This window comes from Triplophysa rosa, linkage group LG10, assembly GCF_024868665.1.
Source record: "Triplophysa rosa linkage group LG10, Trosa_1v2, whole genome shotgun sequence".
Classification (NCBI taxonomy): domain Eukaryota; kingdom Metazoa; phylum Chordata; class Actinopteri; order Cypriniformes; family Nemacheilidae; genus Triplophysa; species Triplophysa rosa.
This window is the reverse complement of record NC_079899.1, coordinates 13,329,647-13,348,570: the sequence shown is the minus strand read 5'-3', so window position 1 is coordinate 13,348,570 and position 18,924 is coordinate 13,329,647. Positions and strand designations below refer to the sequence as shown.

At 40.5% G+C, this 18,924-nt stretch overlaps 1 protein-coding gene across 1 annotated transcript in view; it reads left to right on the top strand.

The window, feature by feature from the left end:
• The window catches only part of arhgap5 (Rho GTPase activating protein 5), a 41,059-nt gene that overhangs the window by 3,510 nt on the left and 18,625 nt on the right, over nt 1-18,924 (top strand). The window contains exons 2-3 of the mRNA XM_057343304.1: nt 1,293-5,182; nt 5,440-5,593. Coding sequence (XP_057199287.1) covers nt 1,466-5,182; nt 5,440-5,593 — 3,871 coding nt within the window. The 5' untranslated portion in view covers nt 1,293-1,465. The remainder of the gene's footprint in view (nt 1-1,292; nt 5,183-5,439; nt 5,594-18,924) is intronic.

The window sequence follows — 18,924 nt, the reverse complement described above, 5'->3', positions numbered from 1 at the left end:
GTCAGAGGAGATCTGGCCCTCCCGGCTGAGCCTGGTTTCTCCCGAGGTTTTTTTTCTCTCCATTATTCAGCATTGGAGTTTGGGTTCCTCGCCACAGCAGAGCAGTGCAGTGTTGGATTGCTCACCGGGAGACTGCATTTATTTATTTATTTATTCATTTATTTATTAGATATTATTTATTATAATGATCTTGCTTGGTCTATAAACACCATGCACTGTGCTGTGTTTTACCTTTCTGTGTTTTTCTTATTTGCTCCTGTAAAGCTGCTTTGGAACAATGCACATTGTGAAAAGCGCTATATAAATAAAATTGAATTGAAAATTGAATTGAAAGGGAGACTTTCAGAGTCGCGGAGACTTTTTTTTCTCCCTCGAACGGCTGGTCGCACCGGTGCGACCTCAGATTTTTCTTAGTCGCACCATTGAGAAATAAGGTCGCATGTGCGAAATTGGTCGCACTCTAGAGCCCTGTTTTGTGCCAATAGGTAACAAATGTCATATAAAAATCTATATGGTACGGACAGAGGCAGTTTATTTATCAATGCAAGGCTATGTTTACCTAATGACAAGCATTTATTTTAGTATTTAATATTTTAATTATTTATTATGTCAACCCTCCTATTTATAATCACATATTATGTTAGCTCAGTAAATCAGATGTGTCACACATATGACTTAAAGCATTTGAAATGCTTTCATATAAATGGATCATAGTACCCTGAATAAGTTTCGAATGTGTAGCAGTGGGTTGTTGCCATGATGACAGACTTTGAACTTTAAGAGTGGAATTGAATGTATTACCTTTTCAATATTAGAATGACAGGCATGTGTGTATTCCAACATTTTCAGTTATCATTTTTGACAAGTAGTTATTGTTATTAGGTTATTATAGTAAGCACGCAGTGCTGTTGTACTTCTTGGCATTGTGTCTGTGTAATTTCTCAAACTTTAAAGGAAGAGTTAAGCCAAAAATGAAAATTCAGTCATTATTTAATCACTGTCTTGCTGTTATAAATGTGTAGTTTTGTGCATTGTTTTTTATATGTAGAACACAAAAATAGAAATTTAAAGACTATGCATTTCCCCCATGAAATTACAAATAATGAAAGCTAAAATGTTTGTACAAAAATATTCTTCAGAAGACATAAGATAGCTTTGTTAACGAAACAAGCCAAGTAAGAGAATGAACAGCCATCAAAGTTGTTTCTGTCTGTTCCATCGAAGTTATTTTGGGCTGAACTATCCCTTTAAAGTTTATCTCATGATCAGTAATTGCATTTGTTTTATTGCAGGAAGGTGATAAGAGGGGAAAGATCAGTCGTCCGGGACAGATGATCCACATTAAAGACACATCAGCTCATTCACAGCGAAACATGGAAATGCACCTCCACTAGCAAATGGAAGTACACGCTTGCCTTGCCGGCATACTCCGCTCTGCGTAACAAGCAATGAGAGGGGCAGTATAATGGCCAAGAACAAGGAGTCCCGTCCGTCGTACGCTGTCAGCGTTGTCGGGCTCTCAGGCACAGAGAAAGAGAAAGGCAACTGTGGTGTAGGTAAATCCTGCCTATGCAACAGATATGTGCACCCCAGTGCGGACTGCTACTACTCGGAGCACACTTCTGTGTTGAGCACAATTGACTTTGGAGGGCGCGTGGTGAATAATGACCACTTCTTGTACTGGGGTGAAGTGTTTCATCGAGGGGATGATGGCCTCGAGTGTAGAATTCATGTCATTGAGCAGACCGAGTTCATCGATGACCAGACCTTTTTGCCTCATCGCAGCACAAATTTGCAGCCCTACACCAAACGGGCTGCAAATACAAAACTTCAGTCCGCTGAGAAGCTCATGTACATTTGCACAGACCAGCTTGGTTTAGAACAGGATTTTGATCAGAAACAGATGCCTGATGGCAAGCTCAATATTGATGGCTTTGTACTGTGTATAGACATAAGCAAAGGGTGCAATAGAAAATTTGACGATCAGATGAAATTCATTCACAGCCTTTACTCTCAGATTTCCAAGACAAAAAAACCCATGGTCATTGCTGCGATGAAATGTGACGAGTGCGTCGATCAATACCTAAGGGAAGTCCAGTCGTTTGTCGCAGGTAAAAAGAACCTTGTGCTGGTCGAGACGTCAGCTCGAGTGTCTGTTAATGTTGACCTCTGTTTCAATGCTCTGACACAGCAGATGGACAAAACTCGATGTAAACCCAAAGTAATTTCTTATTTGGAAGCTTACAAAGCCCAGAGACAATTAGTAGCTTCAGTCTCAGACAAGTTTGAAAAGCTCATTGTTCAGACTGTCAGAGACTATCACACGAGCTGGAAAATTGTGAGCAATAAATTGAAAAGCCACCCAGACTATGACGAGTACATCAATTTAGAAGGCACCAAAAAGGCGAGGAACACCTTTTCGAAGCACATTGAACAGCTAAGACAAGAGCATATCAAAAGGCGGAGGGAGGATTATCTTACCAGCCTGCCAAAAATTCTTAATAAGTTGCTTAACAACCTCGAGGAAATCGAGACTATGAGTTGGACTGAGGCTCAGAACCTTATAAAGAGCATTCCTGAGTTCCAGTACTTTTTCATTGAGTTGGAACAAACACCGTGGCATGAGACCGACCACCTCAATAAAACCGATGACAGAAGAGTGCCCTTCGACATCCTCAAAACCATGGAAGGAGAGAGGATTTATCAAAACCACGTCCAGCATTTGAAATCCGAGAAGAGGCGGTCGGAGATGAAGGAGAAATTCAAGAAGACCTTGGAGCGAGTGCATTTCATTAGCCCCGGACAGCCATGGGAAGAGGTCATGTGTTTTGTCATGGAGGACGAGGCGTACAAATACATCACTGAATCAGATCGCAGAGATGTTTATAGCCGGCACCAGCAGGAAATAGTTGAACGGGCCAAAGAGGAGTTTCAGGAAATGCTTTTTGAGCATGCAGAGCTGTTCTATGACCTGGATTTGAACGCCACCCCAAGCTGTGACAAAATGAGTGAGATTCATGCTGTACTTAATGAGGAGCCGAGATACAGAGCTCTTCAGAAACTTGCCACGGACAGGGAGTCTCTTTTACTGAAACACATTGGGTTTGTCTATCACCCCACGAAAGATACATGCCTCAGCGGCACGGCCTGTGTGGATCTGAAAGTCGAGCAAGTTCTCGCAAACAGGCTGGTTCAGCTGGATCACGGCCGCTCGAATATTTACTACAATAGTGCCAACATTGATAAAGTTAACCTTTGCCTCGTAGGCAGAGAAGGACTGGCACAGGAGCTTGCGAATGAAATCCGAGCTCAGTCTACTGATGATGAATATACCCTTGATGGGAAAATCTATGAATTAGAGCTTTTGCCTGTGGATGTCAATTCTGGCATGCTTTTGAATCATTCCTGGATATCGACTTTCAAGCCCCATGGGTTCTTTTGTGTCTTCAGCTCTATAGAGTCGCTTAATTATATTGGGGACCGTGTAAGCCGAATCCGAGCCGAGATTGCCCAGAGCAGAAGGGATAGGTATACTCAGCCAGTGCCATTCATTCTTATTCTAGCGAACCAGAGGGACAATGTTTGCAAAAACATGCCTATTTTGAGGCATCAGGGCCAACAGCTTGCGAATAAGCTACAGTGTACATTTATAGATATACCTTCCGGCACTTTTCCCAGAAAGTTTAATGAGTCTCAGATAAAGCAGGCCCTCAGAGCAGTGTTAGAAGGCTTCAAGCACAATTTCGACATGATGAGCCCCATGCCATCCATTAAAGATTTGTCCGAGACGGACTTGCGGATAGTCATGTGTGCCATGTGCGGAGATCCGTTCAGCGTGGATCTCATTCTTTCACCATTTCTGGACTCGCACTGTTGCAGTGCCGGACAGCCCGGGCAGAGCAACACTTTGATTCTTGACAAAATCATTGGTGACAGCCGGCGACGCATACAGGTCACTGTGCTCTCATACCACTCCTCCATCGGAATTAGAAAGGACGAACTGGTGCATGGGTACATTCTTGTTTACTCAGCAAAACGAAAGTCTTCCATGGCAATGCTGAGGGCGTTTTTGGCCGAGGTCCAGGATGTCATTCCGGTTCAAATGGTGGCCATTACGGACAGCCAGGCGGACTTCTTTGAGAATGAGGCGATAAAAGAGCTGATGACTGAGGGGGAGCACATTGCCACAGAAATCACAGCGAAATTTACAGCGCTCTACTCCTTGTCCCAGTATCACAGGCAGACAGAGGTTTTCACACCATTTTTCAACGAGGTTCTTGAGAAAAAGAGCAACATCGAAAGCTCCTTCATGTTTGAGAACAGCAGAGATGGAACGGGCACCAGTGAAGACGTCTTCCCTCAGTCCCCTCATAGACATTCACCTGCCTACCAATATTACCCTGACTCTGAGGATGATGGGGAGGGACCACCACCTTACAGTCCAATAGGGGATGATGTCCAGCTGCTGCCCAATCCGAGCGAGCGCAAGTACAAAATCGACCTCGAAGGCAATGAATACCCAGTTCACAGCACACCTGTTGGAGACCATGAACGCAATCACAAAGTGCCTCCTCCAATAAAACCCAAGCCCAACGTGCTGCCCAAACCCAATGTTAAGAAGCTGGATCCTAACCTCCTGAGGACCATCGAGGCTGGAATGAGGAGCTCCAGATGGGTGCGCAGTCCCATGATGGTTCATGGCGATGACCTTGAAGCATCAGACAACTATGCAGAGCCCGTGGATACGCTCCTCAGATCGAAAGGCTTCGGCGACGACATATATTCCATACCTGAAGATGCACACAGCAGATCTGGGAAGATTCGTAACTCGTTCGGTGGACTCGCTCTGCATGTGGATGAGGAGAACGGCTTTGATACCATGTCTAAGTCTCAGAGTGGCAGAAGGCCTTCAAAGTACAAACATCGGTCCAAGATCCTCTTTAGCAAAACAAAAGCTTATCATAGACGAGTACATTCAGATGTCAGTGATGATGAGGGTGGAGCTGCAACGCAGAAGAAGAAGAAAGGAAGGGGCAACAGGGGGAGTGAAGAGGACCCTCTTCTTTCACCAGTGGATCCTTGGAAAGGAGGAATAGACAATCCAGCCATCACATCAGACCCAGAGCAGGATGATAAAAAAATGAAGAAAAAGAAAGCACCAAAGATCAAGGAACCCAAAAAGGTTGGCTCCTTTTTTTACTTATCTGCTCAATTGTACCCTCCCTTAATCTAAATATCCAAAGGATTATATAATATGAATTATATATTTGTTTTAAAGGTACATAATGTAATCTATTTCTAATACACTATCTATTGCGCCCTTTATTATGCATAACTTCCAACATGTTCAGGTGGATAAGAAAAGCAAAATGTAAGCGCAGATATGTCTATATCCTACATTGTCTATGCATATTCATGTGCATCATCTTTCCTGAACAGACAAAATCAACAAAGACCACAAAGCCATTGTACCCACCAACTCGACGAAACTGGGAGAGCAACTATTTTGGGGTGCCTCTTCAGAACTTGGTCACTCTGGAAAGACCCATTCCTTTGTTTATCGAGAAGTGTGTTGAATACATTGAACGAACGGGTAAGTTTCCTGTTTTCTAAAGGTGTGAATATCTCAATTTAAGATCAGTAACTCAAGATATCTCCTGAAAATCTACTCAGTTTTAAACTGTAGGCTGTTATAGTCTATTCCGGGCTATTTAATCGGTTTTGAGCTTGATATGAGCTTTCCTCAAGATGAGTCCACCGCAGGCAAATTTTGAGGCATTGTTGTTTGTCTCTATGGGATGATTGTTTACAGGGGCTTGTGTGTTTTATTATTAGTGGCATTATTAACTTCTTAAAAACGAAACCCTTTAGTTTTTTCTTTCCTGGTTCTAATATACCTACCTGAAAAGTTGCACATGCTTGCATTGGGGTGTGATGCAACCAGGATTCTAAAGGGCAGAAAATTCTGCACACGATTCATGTATCATCAATAAATAAACAAATGAACGAAATCCATTACTCTGAGGTAATAAATTCTGACACAACAGGAAGTTGATGGCCGGGGGAGTAAGGGAACTCAGTCTGGTAAATGATTGAATGTTTTTTTATGGCCGTGTGATATGATGATCTAATTTTTCCCAGAGCACTTTGTTTAGCCAGATTGCTGTTTTCATGAAGTCTACAATCGACTCGTAAACATTTAGAGCTTGACATATGTCAAAAACACTAGATGGGATTTTAGTGCACTATTTCAGTATTAACAAAATGTGTTTCATACGTGTAAAGCAGTGATTCAGGTCTTTTGACAGTGGCAGGTTGTTTGATGACAACATGCCCTTCAGTAGCTTGTTCTGTAACTGATTCAGTGTTCAATGGAAACTCTGACTAGCACATCTGTCAATAAAGCCCAGCTGACCTGTCATATAGCTTGAGGTTTTATTAGCGAAGAGGTGACACTCGCATACGGCTGTGCAGGTTGGCAGGAGATGAGGCTCAGTCAAACTGCATGGATGAAAAGCACTGATGTGGTTTCTGAGGGAAATTATTAAGCTGCTGTTTGTGGTTTTTATGCCTGCGTTCTGGAAGTGGGCAAAGTGTCTGTGGTGAGAATAATACGAGACCAATTTACTGGCTCAAGTGGTTTTGCTTTGTGTATGTGTGGCCATGCACACATGAAGTCTGTGCTGTACATGTAAACGTTAGAAAGAAGCAATTTTTGTGATCTAACATATCGATTTCAAACAGTACTTGGGATGCAGTTAATGTGCACAACGATTAATTTGGTTGAAAAGTCACTTTATTCTGAATATGACACTTTTTCTGGTTTGTAAAGAAGCAGTGATGAACTGATGCGTTTTAAAATGTAGTTTGATCTTTTTATGACTTCTTTTCCACTCGGTTTAATGTTCTATTGTCTAATGCAGTAAAATGCGTTTTAAAAGTGGCTTGGTGTCTAAATAGTATTGGGGTTGTGTTACATTTTGAAACACTCATTTTGTGGTGAGTGTCTATTAACACAAGCTTTATGATGTTATTTAAAGGGATAGTTCAACCAAAAATTCTGTCATCATTTACTTATCCTTGTCATTTCAAACCTGTATGGGTTTCTTTCTTTCACAGAACACACAAGAAGATATTTTGAAGAACGTTGGTAACCGAACAATGATGGCACCCATTGACTTCTAGTGTACGGATTAAAAAAAACACTGCTAGTCAATGGGTACCACCGTTGTTTGGTTACTAACATTCTTCTAAATATCTTCTTTTGTGTTCTGCAGAAAGTCAAACAGTGACGAGGGTGAGCAAACGATGACAGAATTTTTCTTTTTGGGTGAACTATCTCTAAAAGACTGTGTGGTTAAAACTGAGCTGTGTTTTTGTGTTTAAGGCCCAGTGAGACGTTAACTTTATCTGGGCCTTGTTACGTTTTCCTTTGACTTCCTCCTGAATTCGAGAAGATGGCACAATATGCCCATAGCTTTATCTGAGCATCGCAGGGCAGTGTTTAAGAGCTTTCTGAAAGCATCTCAATTCAAAGAGCACTGCAGGTTCATTGCATACCATTCCAAAGGCCAACCGCTTACTCCTTCCATTTTATCTTGTTTTTCTGCTTCTGTTTTTGTGAAGAAACGTTAACCTCATTGTAGCGAGGAAGGCGGGACGAGAGCCGTGGGGCAGGAAGGCTGGGCCGGTGGCGTGAGTGATAATGAGTATCAGCTGTACGCGCACCGGTCTCGCATGCCTCACGGGGGAGCTCGGGAGCATAAGAGGACGAGCGACGGGACTGCCGACGAGAGAGGACCGGGCCGGAAGTGTTAAGTTTTGTTTATGTTCGTGTGGCCGGCAGTCGTCTGTGAGGGGCTGCCAGCCTGTTTTTACTGCTATTTATTGTTTATTTATTTTGGATTAAAATGTTTAAATGTTCGCCGGTTCCCGCCTCCTTCCTTCCGTTTTATTGAGCTTTGCTACACTCATACTTAACTTGGTCCAGACACAACTGGTCCAGAACCCACTCCTCCAAACATGCTGCATGTACATAGATTCTTTATTTTGCGTCTTGTGTTCTGAAAATCAAGAGCCTGTGGCATTAGAAACTGTAAGGAGAAAATGGACTTTATGGATGTTTTCTAATTGACTTTCATGGCTCATTTAGGGGCTAGATGCTCCATTTACCCAGCAGAAGAGAACCCCCATTGTCGTTTCCCCCTCACAGTGCTTCATAGTAATAAGCTCTTCTGTGCGTATCTCTTACGAAATGTTATGGATATTTGGATGTTTATTTGAGACACTAACTATAAAATAAGGTCAGAAGACCATGAACGGAACAGACAGTTAGAATACAAGCACAGAAAACCCCAGCTGCGTTAGTTCCAGGCATTATCTCAAAGGCTTGAATAGACCTTTCACAGTTCTTACTTGTTCGCCTTGAGTGATTACATGAGCTGACCGCAGTTGCTGTGATTGGTAATGGCGCTGATGTTGCAATCTTTAGACTGTCACAGTTGTATCTTTCTATCCAAATGAAGGAATTTTCTGCAATTATTGGAAACGCAGCAACAAACAAACAAACAAACAAACACAAATGAGGTGCTTTTCTGCATTTGATGTGTTCCCTGTGGGTGCAGGGGTGCATTTAACAACTCTTTAGAAAGGGTATAATTTATTGTCAGTTTTCCTAGCATCATTTTAATGTTTAAATGCAGTTTGGTCCAGAAAGCTGTTCTAAATATCAAATAGCCTTATTGTTTACCTGACAAACCATTTCCTTAAAGGTCTGGTGTGTCCTTTTTTGGAGGATCTATTGAAAGAAATGCAATATAATATATATAACTATGTCTTCAGAGGTGTATACCTTACATAATAAAGCGTCATGTTTTTATTACCTTAGAATGAGCTATTTCTATCTACTTACAGTACACCGCGGGTCCCCTTACATGGAATTTATCTCAAGAGGTGCCTACATGTTTGTCCTGTGTCAGTTGCTGTAGTGCTTTGAAAGGGAGGGGTGGAGTGAACCGTTGGTTGCTCTTCAAAACCTCACAACTACATGCCGCTAAAATCTCCACATTGTTCCTTTAAGTGTCATGAATTGTTGTGTGTGCAGTTGTAGGCCTGCTCTAGTTTTAGCTCGTTTAAGCGCAAGCTAGCCGTGTGCAGCAGCAAAACAGGTGAAACATCATAGCCCGTATTTCAAGTATAGTTTACGTTGCTTTGCCAACATCATTTCATCAGCTGTCATTGAAATCAACAAGATGGACTCAGGGCTAGTTGCAAAGCCAAACACAAAGGCTTCCCTGTGGGCTCATTGGGGCTTAACTCAAATCGAAACAGAAAGCCAAATAACTTGAATGGGCTGGCAATGCAGCAAAAAGGTGGAAGTCAAAGGCACAAAGCTGCTTGTCCTCCGCAGCAGGAGTTGGTGTCTAATATGAATGTAATATGAATGCATCTGAAGCTTGACAAACAATAGGAATTGTCTGGAAGAGATTTCTTAAGAATTCCAAAGATATCATAATTGACTAGTTTTGGATAGCTTGAATCTCTGTCCACGTGTGATGAAACTGGCTATAGGTTATTGTGACCCTCATTGGTGTATTATTTTTTTTTGTTTGTTTTCTTGTTTTCTAAAATAGCTGGATGGAACATAATGCAGGGGGCTATTTTTCTATATTTTGAACTTGACTCTATTGTTGTGGGATGCTCGAAAATGCAGGGGGCTATTTTTCTATATTTTGAACTTGACTCTATTGTTGTGGGATGCTCGAAAATAGCATGAGACAACTTGTGTGGCTTAAGTGGTGTTTTAAAGGGAATTCATTTAAAGGTTGCTTCTCGTCTGTGAGGGTTTTGTCATGTAATCCGCTAAAGCGCATACACTTACAGTATGCTAATTAGAGATGTCGCGATGATGAAATTTTTCCCACCGGTTAATCGAGATGTAAAAACACTGGTTAAGAAACGAATAAGAAAGGAATACGAAACGAAAAACATTTATGTTAAATAAATAAATAAGAAAGAATAAGAAAGGAATACAAAACAGAAAAAACGTTTATGTTAAATAAATGGCAAAAAAAGCACTGGCTTTTGAAAATTAGAACAAAAAGAAAATTAAAACTTAACTGGTTCTTGATAACAGTGCTTACATATTCTACTACATGTTCTTTGCCAGAAAAGCCTCCACCATCCGACATCCACAAATGTTATTGCATTGTTGACCCTAATAATTCATTACCTCACCGATGACTGGACTTTACAAAGTCTGAAATAAGATTTTTACCAGAAAATTCATTCAGTGTGTTTTGGGACACTATGTAAAAAACGTTGTAGTAAAAGACCTGCGTAAGAATTGATTTATAATAGTTATGGCAGCAGTAAACTCAGATGGACATTACATTTACATTTATTCATTTGGCAGACGCTTTTATCCAAAGTGACTTACAAGTAGGAGAGCATATAAACATTTTGTCAACACGCTAAACAGTTAGTTTACAAGGCCATGCTACTAGGCGGATTAAAGCTGGAGTAAGCAAAGGAGAGAATGAAGAACAGACAGTCAGACTTTTTTTAGACAGACAGACAGTCAGACAGTTATTGGTTAGTCAAATAAATGCTGAACTGGTATATGTTCTGAGCTGTTTTTTGAAAGATCTGAAGGATGCTGCAGTTCGGATGGAGGCTGGCAGTTCATTCCACCACAGGGGAACCGAATGAGTAAAGGTTTCTGCAAGCGATTTGGTGCCTCGCTGTGATGGAACAACCAGGCGTCGCTCATTTTCAGAACGAAGATGACGGGAGGGGATGTAGACCTGGAGCAGTGAGTTAAGGTAAATGGGCGAATTTGCCGTTATCGTTCTGAAGGCCAGTGTCAAGAGATTTAAACTTGATGCGGGCGGCAACTGGCAGCCAGTGAAGTGAAATCAGGAGGGGTGTTACATGGGTTCTTTTAGGCTGATTGAAAACTAGACGTGCTGGATCATTTGCAAGGGGTTGACTGCATTGGTTGGAAGGCCGGCCAGAGAATTGCAATTAATCTGCAGCCAGAATTTCATTGCGACATCTGCAGAACGCAGAGGTCAGAAGTGTATTTACAGACAGTCCGATTCATCTGAATGATGCTACAGTGGACTGTTTTCCCAGAGAAATTGAGAAATTTTAACAGGAAAAGCTTGTTTACGTTTTCCAACCTAACAAGCTTTAAGCCTGTGATTATTTTCACATTATAACACTACACCGCGGAACAAGTTTAAGAAAAAACTGTGAATACCTGACTGCGGTGTATCAGCCCTAAAATTGCTTTCTCACATGTATTACTAAAGGCAAAAGCTGCTCAGCTAAACAGCATTTTTGACAACACCTATCTAGACAGCAAGCATGCAGATAGGTTGTAGGACAAAGCCTCTTTACGGGCAGTCTTTGTATATCTCACGTGATTTTACCTTTGAAAGCATCCATACTGGCCACCGCCACAGGGTCACAAAAGCAGGATGCTGCGTTTTTTCAAAGATCTTGTTGCAATGATGCACTTTTTAAAGTGACTTTCTTGCACTGGAAGTGTAAGAGTCAGCCTTTTCACAAGTCCTTTAGCCTTTTAGCCCTGCTTTTCAATACGGCAAGGCTTCCTCTCAGCCACAGGGATTACTTAACTCAGTGGGGAATAATTGTCATGCCCCATTTCTGCAGCTTGAGGCCTACGGCTGCAGAGCAGCACCACTCAACATGATGTGTTGTGTTTGAAATGAGATGATAGCAAATCTTAGAATAAGGGTCCTTTGTCAGGATATTCTTGCAGTATCGTTATAAAAACATACCATTTCTATAGTCATTGTTATAACATGTGCAATCATTTTGAATTAACCATGTGTTAATCAGTGAATTTTTCTGTCATTTTGTGTTTTGATGATACTTATGGCTATTAACAGGTTTTTGGTGGCATTTGGCATTTTGGTGGAAACGTTGCTTACTATGATCATGATTTCATATTGGGTATTATAATAAATGTTATGTCTGCTTATACCTGCTCTGAAAATATGGTTACAAACCAGACTTGCAACAGGGAATGTTTCATTTTCTGATGTGCCCTGTTAAAGAGTATTGTTGTGTAGATGGCCCGATCCAAGATAATCCTGAACCTGCAGACACTATGTCAATGTAAGGTGTGGCTTTGGTTTGTGTTGTAAGAGTGGCTTGTATTGTTAAGTGCCCTGATTTACCACCTTGCTCCCTTTTACTAAAAATCATTTCTTATTAACTCTTAAACGTGTAAGGAAATATCTCAGAAAATTCATTTATTGCTTTTTTTCTCATACTTTTGCCTTTATTTGGAATTTTGCAGCTTGTATCCACCACATAAATAACAATTGTTTTTAAGATAAAGATGGTGACAGAGTTTCTATATCAAGTCCCTTGACCTGAGTACTTACATTGGTGTTTCCCAGAAACTGGGCCCACTCACTCTCTCACTGTCGATATTTGTATTCAGTGACTCGCTTATACACGCTTTGATCGAAGCACCTCCCTATGATGTCACTTCCCACTCTTCGGTTGTATGACAATTAAGGCGCGAACAGACACATTTGATGTACCAGGCTGCTCTGCCCTTTGATGACTGTTGCTCTGCCCACTTTAGACAAGCACCTTGCTGGAGGGTTGCAGGAAGTTTTGATGACTATGGCTTTTCCCTCCTTCGACACATCAAGGTCTCCTGTGAATGCTTAGCAATAAGTGTCCGACAACGCAAAGTCCTGTTATTCCCCTTGGTCTGCTACTGCTTGTTATGCTTGAGGGAAGGGGACGTCAGAAGCACTCGGCTTTGACATGCTGTCGGCACACATCAGGCAGCGCGGATAGACCCCAGAATGTGGCTTAGAAAATGTAATGAAGGGTGATGATGCCGTAGGCTTTGTGAGTTGGTGTGTGAGGAAACCAAGAAAAGAGCTGATGTGCTTAAAGGATTTTAGAAAGGAAGTAGAATTTTACCAACTTTTTGTGCTCTTATGTGCCTGATAAAGATTGCTTAGGGATAGTGTCCTTATTTGTGTATGAAATCTATGAAGTTCTTTATTAGCACAAACTATCAAAAGCATTGGCAGTGTTTCGAATAGTTTGCTAGCATACTACTACTCCTATGTTTGCATCAATTCGATCACAAAATATCCATTAATTTATATTCCAGAAAACTAGATTTCACTAAACGGGTGATTCTCACAAAATCTTGGTTTCAAGATGTCAAACATGATTTTTTTCAAAAACACTTGTATTAACAAATTCCTTTTATATTAATTTAAAACAAGGTATGACATGTTTAAAGGCATTCATTTCAAAACTTTTACTGACAGTTTAACAAAAACTCAAGAAAAAAAAAATGTCTCATTACCATAACCATTTAAAGGTACAGTGCGGGATGTTTTGTATGATCTATTAACAGAAATGCAATATAACATACAAAACTGTGTCTTTAGATGTGTATAAAAACCTTACGTAATGAAAAGTTATGTTTTTATTACCTTAGAATAAACCAGTTGTATCTACATAGGGAGCGGGCCTATTTACATCGAATTTGTTATGTTGCGCAGCCATGTTTTGTACAGTAAGCTCTAACGGACAAACAGCTCTACAGAGCGTGTTTCGTATATGTTGGTCTTCGTGTGTGTTTTTAGACGCAGCTTGCGTCATCACTGAGTTGAAGACGCACAAAGTAGTAAGTCGTAGTACGGAGAGGAGGAGTAGTCGTCGTCTAGCTGAAGCAATTGATTGTTCTGTCTTAGAAGTTTTGATAAAATGGAGGACCATGCGTATTGTGCACAAGCGCCAACAGAGCGTGAATCTCCGTCGTCAAAGAAGCACAAACGTGATGCTGCCAGACGAATTAGAGACAAACGGCGGCAGAAATCCAGGATAAACATCGGTGTATCTATTACCAGATGGAAGGCACTGTTGAAAGACAAATGTTTTCAAGGCGACGCCGAAGTTGCCTGTTTTCTGCTAGACTGGTAAGATAATTCAACATTTTCAATGTTTCCACTTTTTCAATGTTTACCAAACAACTGTTTTGTTGAAACGGTAACATTAGCATTTTATACAAATGGCCATATAACCTCCGAATAATAATGTTTTTCCGTCCCTGCAGTACGTACTCCGGTTGTTCCTGACTTTACAAAGGGGGAGACAAACGTCTACTAATTTACACCTAACTGCCTATGTCGCTGTCAGATCAAACGCTTTGAACAGCGTTGCTATTTACGATTAGCTAACTTTAGTTACTTCACTACTCTCAGCGTGTACTAGATAGCACGCAAGAAATATATCTAATTATAGAATTGTAACAGTAACTTTCACAATAGAATACATGTTAAATGATTAATTACGTTAATATATTGCCTTACCTGCTTGTATCACTACTATCCGCTGTCTCAGTAGACGACATCCTTTTTTACTCTTGCGGCCTCCGTCGTAATTCGAAAGGGAGGGGTGGGCAAATGACTCAGAGATTCATTGCAAAACTATAATACAAAGCTAGTGGCCGCTGATTTTCAAGAACTGCGCCTTTAACTTAAACTGTCAATTTCAGCATGTTTTGCCAAGGTTTTTCCTGGCTCAAAATGAGGCGGAGGTGGTGCCATCCTGATATTGTACATACGCAGCGCATGTGTAGGCCTACCATCCCTTTAAGTGGATTAACCAAACACTTTACAAACAACATGCACCGATATGTAAATTTTGGCCAATAATGATAACCGATAATTCTTTAACATTGGAAGCCAATAAACTATATATTGGCCGATATACAGTATCTTAATATTAATATAAAATTCCCTAATACTGAAACAAAAGGCAAAAAGTGGACAACTGCTTTTATTTGAAAACATTCACTGCAGAAAACAAGGTAACCATTAGTTATCTTTTTCCCCTGAAATCATGCACCAAGCCTACTTTACACTGTTAACGATGCTTTAACCTTCAAACCTTTCTGGTATAGTTTTTATTTAATGGACAAATTGAAGATGTTCTTCCAGAGCAAACCCAGAAAAATGTTCTTAATAGCCACATGTCTAACAGGTCTCAAGACCGAAAGCATTCAGACTGCAGTCTGATTCAAACATTATGCTTTTGTTCCTATAATTTACACATTCATAAATACTGTTTCTACATCAACAATGTTTTGCTATAGCAGTAAGTGAATGATCATGACAGAAAGACAGTACTGTATTTTAACTGAGCAAGCGTGCAGCTGAAGAAGTTTAACTAGAGGAAATTCTTTATGATTTATCTTTATGATTTATCGATGTTGAATGCATGCTGTCTTTTATTAAGATGTGATGAACTGGGCTTGTTTATTGTTTTATACTGTTGTATGAGGTCTACTTATTACGTTCGCGTGGTTTTTACATTCAAAAACATCAAAATCAATAAGTAATAGGCTATTTTCTACCCAGGTTTTGAGGCCGGCTTGACAAACGATCGGTTTGAATGGGTGTTCCGCCATGAAGACTTGGAAGTAAACGCCCACTGCTATGATTGGATAGCAGGTTGCGTAGTAAACTTAGTTGGAGCCTTCTGTGAATTTGGTTAGAGACGTAATGTTAGGTTACACATTCGCCCTATTCGCACGGGATTAGTATTATCTGGGGACCTCGTGTGATTTATAAATTACCTCCCCACATCTGTATTTCATGTGGCGCATTCGCACGGGATAAATGAAGCCTGTGATTTTACTCAAATTTACTTATTTCCCGGATGTGATGGCAACGCTTTGCGTATAGTTTGTATAGCTTATAGTTGTATGCCATTGTCAACCTCAGCCTTGTTCACAAAGGAATCCGCAGTAATGTTTTACCCATGTAAGCTGGAACGTCTTTAAAAATAAACTTCAACCACGCATTACTAATGTCGGAATCCGAAGGAAGGTTATGCAGCGACTGTGTTTTTCCACAACCAGGCACTGACTCCACAATATTTTGCGATCTTTAACGGCATGTTTATTGCTTGCTCGCTCTATCTGGTTCCGCGCAACTTGTGTTACTTCAGTACTGTCATGCGTGTACCAGTGGGCGGGGCTAGAGAAGTAGTCATTGATATTTTTCTGTGGAGGCAGTGTTCATAGATAGGTGCATTCCATCGCTGAGCCTCATGTCAATAACAGTTGTAATTTCAGTAACAAGGGCGTTTTCAGTTCTGACACTTACAGGATGTTCGCTTGAATACGATTCCCTCTTATGTAACAAAATCTCGGGTTAAAATTGAGGTCTTAATTCATCACCCCTTTAAGACCCCCTACATAAATTTAGCCAGAGACTGAGGCGGCACGAAATTTGACTGAGGCGGCCGCCTCCAGTTTTTCTATGCAGGAAAAACCCTGTTTGCCAAAAACAAGCTAAGCCATGATGCCTAAACAAGTTTTTATGATCACATATAACAAGACATTAATGAATTATATTTTAATAAAATATTTTACATGTAAAATCATTAAATGTGGAAAACTACCTGTATTGGTAATGAGAAGGGAAAAAGTCGCGTACACAGCGTGACAAGAGAATATTAAGTGTTTAACTAGAAAAATATAAAGTCATTTGTTAACCATTTAAAAGGTACTTGTAGATGGGTTTCTTGACATAAAATCAAACTTCATGTAAATATATTTGTGTTTAAACAGTCTTTAAAAAAATGTTACAGAGGATGAGAATATCAGTCCTGGACACTTCCACTATTTCTTCATGTTTATTATACATAACTTGTCAGGGGATGGGAGGCAGAACCCAGGCGCAGACAACAAGGGGTTAAACATAACCAAAACTCTTTATTAAATAACACAAAGAAAAACCCACAAGGGGGTAAAAACAAAAAACAGGGGAATATAATAACACAGACTTAACAGGAACACTAAACTAAATAAACTAGACTTAAGACAACACTTGACAAAGACTTAACACTGACTAGACTTACTGTGACCAGAAGTTTCCAGGACATGAAAAGCCGCAACACAAAGCATTGAACACATCGAACTGGCTCAAGACAGAAAACATGAAGGCATTATATAGGGGAAACTAACAAAGGGTAATTAACAAGGGACAGGTGTGGGGAATGAAATACTAATGGAAAGCTAAACGAGGAAACGAGTGGGGCGGGGCCATAGACGAGACCGGAGAGAACGCACATTCTCCGACATCGTGACCGACAATAATATGTTTCTCTCCACACAAAACAAGAGGCTCTGCCATGGTTCTGCCACAAGACCAAGAAAGACATGACAAGAAGAGGCAGAACCATGACATAAATATTCTTTTTGTAATTTGAGAACATCTAGTAGAACATCCAATTGTTATTTTCACAATATTTTAATTTTACCCTCTTTAAATTATAACATAAGTTGCACACAAGACGCGTTACGGTTATGAGAATTTCATTAGAAAAAGCAATAAAAATATATAAATAATGAATTCCAATGTCAAAATTATGTTTTGTCCAAGGTAGAGAACACAATTATCTTTATTATGATCATTTTTGTGTTACCGAATTGTTTGTTTTATAATTCAAATCTTTACTGCCATGATGTTTCAGTGGTTTCTTGAGATTCACCCAAACGTGCAATGTAAGAACAGAGTTGCATACTACTCAACTCAACTCAACTTTATTTATATAGCGCTTTTACAATTTTCATTGTTACAAAGCAGCTGCACATGAGACACATTGACTACAAGCAAAACAATCAAAGTTGTACCTGCAAAAACAAGAAAAGGTTGAAAACACAGAAGACAGACACACCCACACACAAAACACTCCACACACACAACACGCACACGCACTAACACACACACACACGGATGCGCACGCACGCACACACACACACACAACACACACACACTTATTTTCACAGACAAGTACGCACACACACACACGCTCAGTGAGAGCACACATTTAGGATAAAGGAGAGAGAAGCACAGGTCAAATATAACAGACTATAAATTCCTATATGCAATATTAATTAAGTAAAACTTTAACTACTGTTAGAAATGTTAATCATTACATGTACAAAAATTAAGCAGCACGCAGCACATACTGTAAAGTATAATGATTATACAGTAGTTTAAGATTTCATATTTTTTATGTTGCTTGTAGCAGTAGTGTATTCTCACATTAAAGAGCTTCAGTTTTCTCGTGAACTCACCTACTCTCAAATGGACACGCTCTCTTATGCAATTGCGGGAGTTTGCAGATAAAAAAAGCCACTATTTTTAAGGATATCCCATCTGTTTGTGATGAATTAGAGATGAGCTGGAGCGAATGATGCCATCACTGTTTGCTGAAGGACAGATGTCCTGTGTATGCTGGTCAGTCTGAACAAACTGACCACAGTTCATCTGACTAAAGCCAGACGACACATTACACATGCATCGCTGCCTTAAGCACAGACCCCTAACCAGCATCACTGCGGTGGGAGCACTGGTTCTGAATGATAATTGTTGCTGAATAATTGAACGTGGTTTGTTTTTTGGTTTCATTAGCTTGCACGGCTAGCTTTTCCGTGATATCAGAATTCACGTCCGTCAACCCGTCACGCACCTGCATGTTGCAAAGCAGATATTCTTTGTTAAATCAGTGTCATGCAGTTCTCAGGGCCGTGCGAGGGGACGCCGTTTAGCTGCAGGCTGTAGATAAGGCCGCTCAGCTCTGCTAAATCCTTCCGACTGCCATGAATTTCTCATGGGGCTAAACACACGCAAACCCACCCCGTTTGATAACAACCAACTTGCTGCATGCACAACTTAGTTTCGACTTGTTTTATTTCTTAAAAGCACTTACGTCAGTCACGCAGCCGTCAACTCAGCACGACTAAATATGTCAAGGCTTAATTTTGAACTACTCTCAGACAGTTGCTTGCCTTTGGACGCATCTCTGTGTTTATGTAAAACATTTGATGACACGACTCGA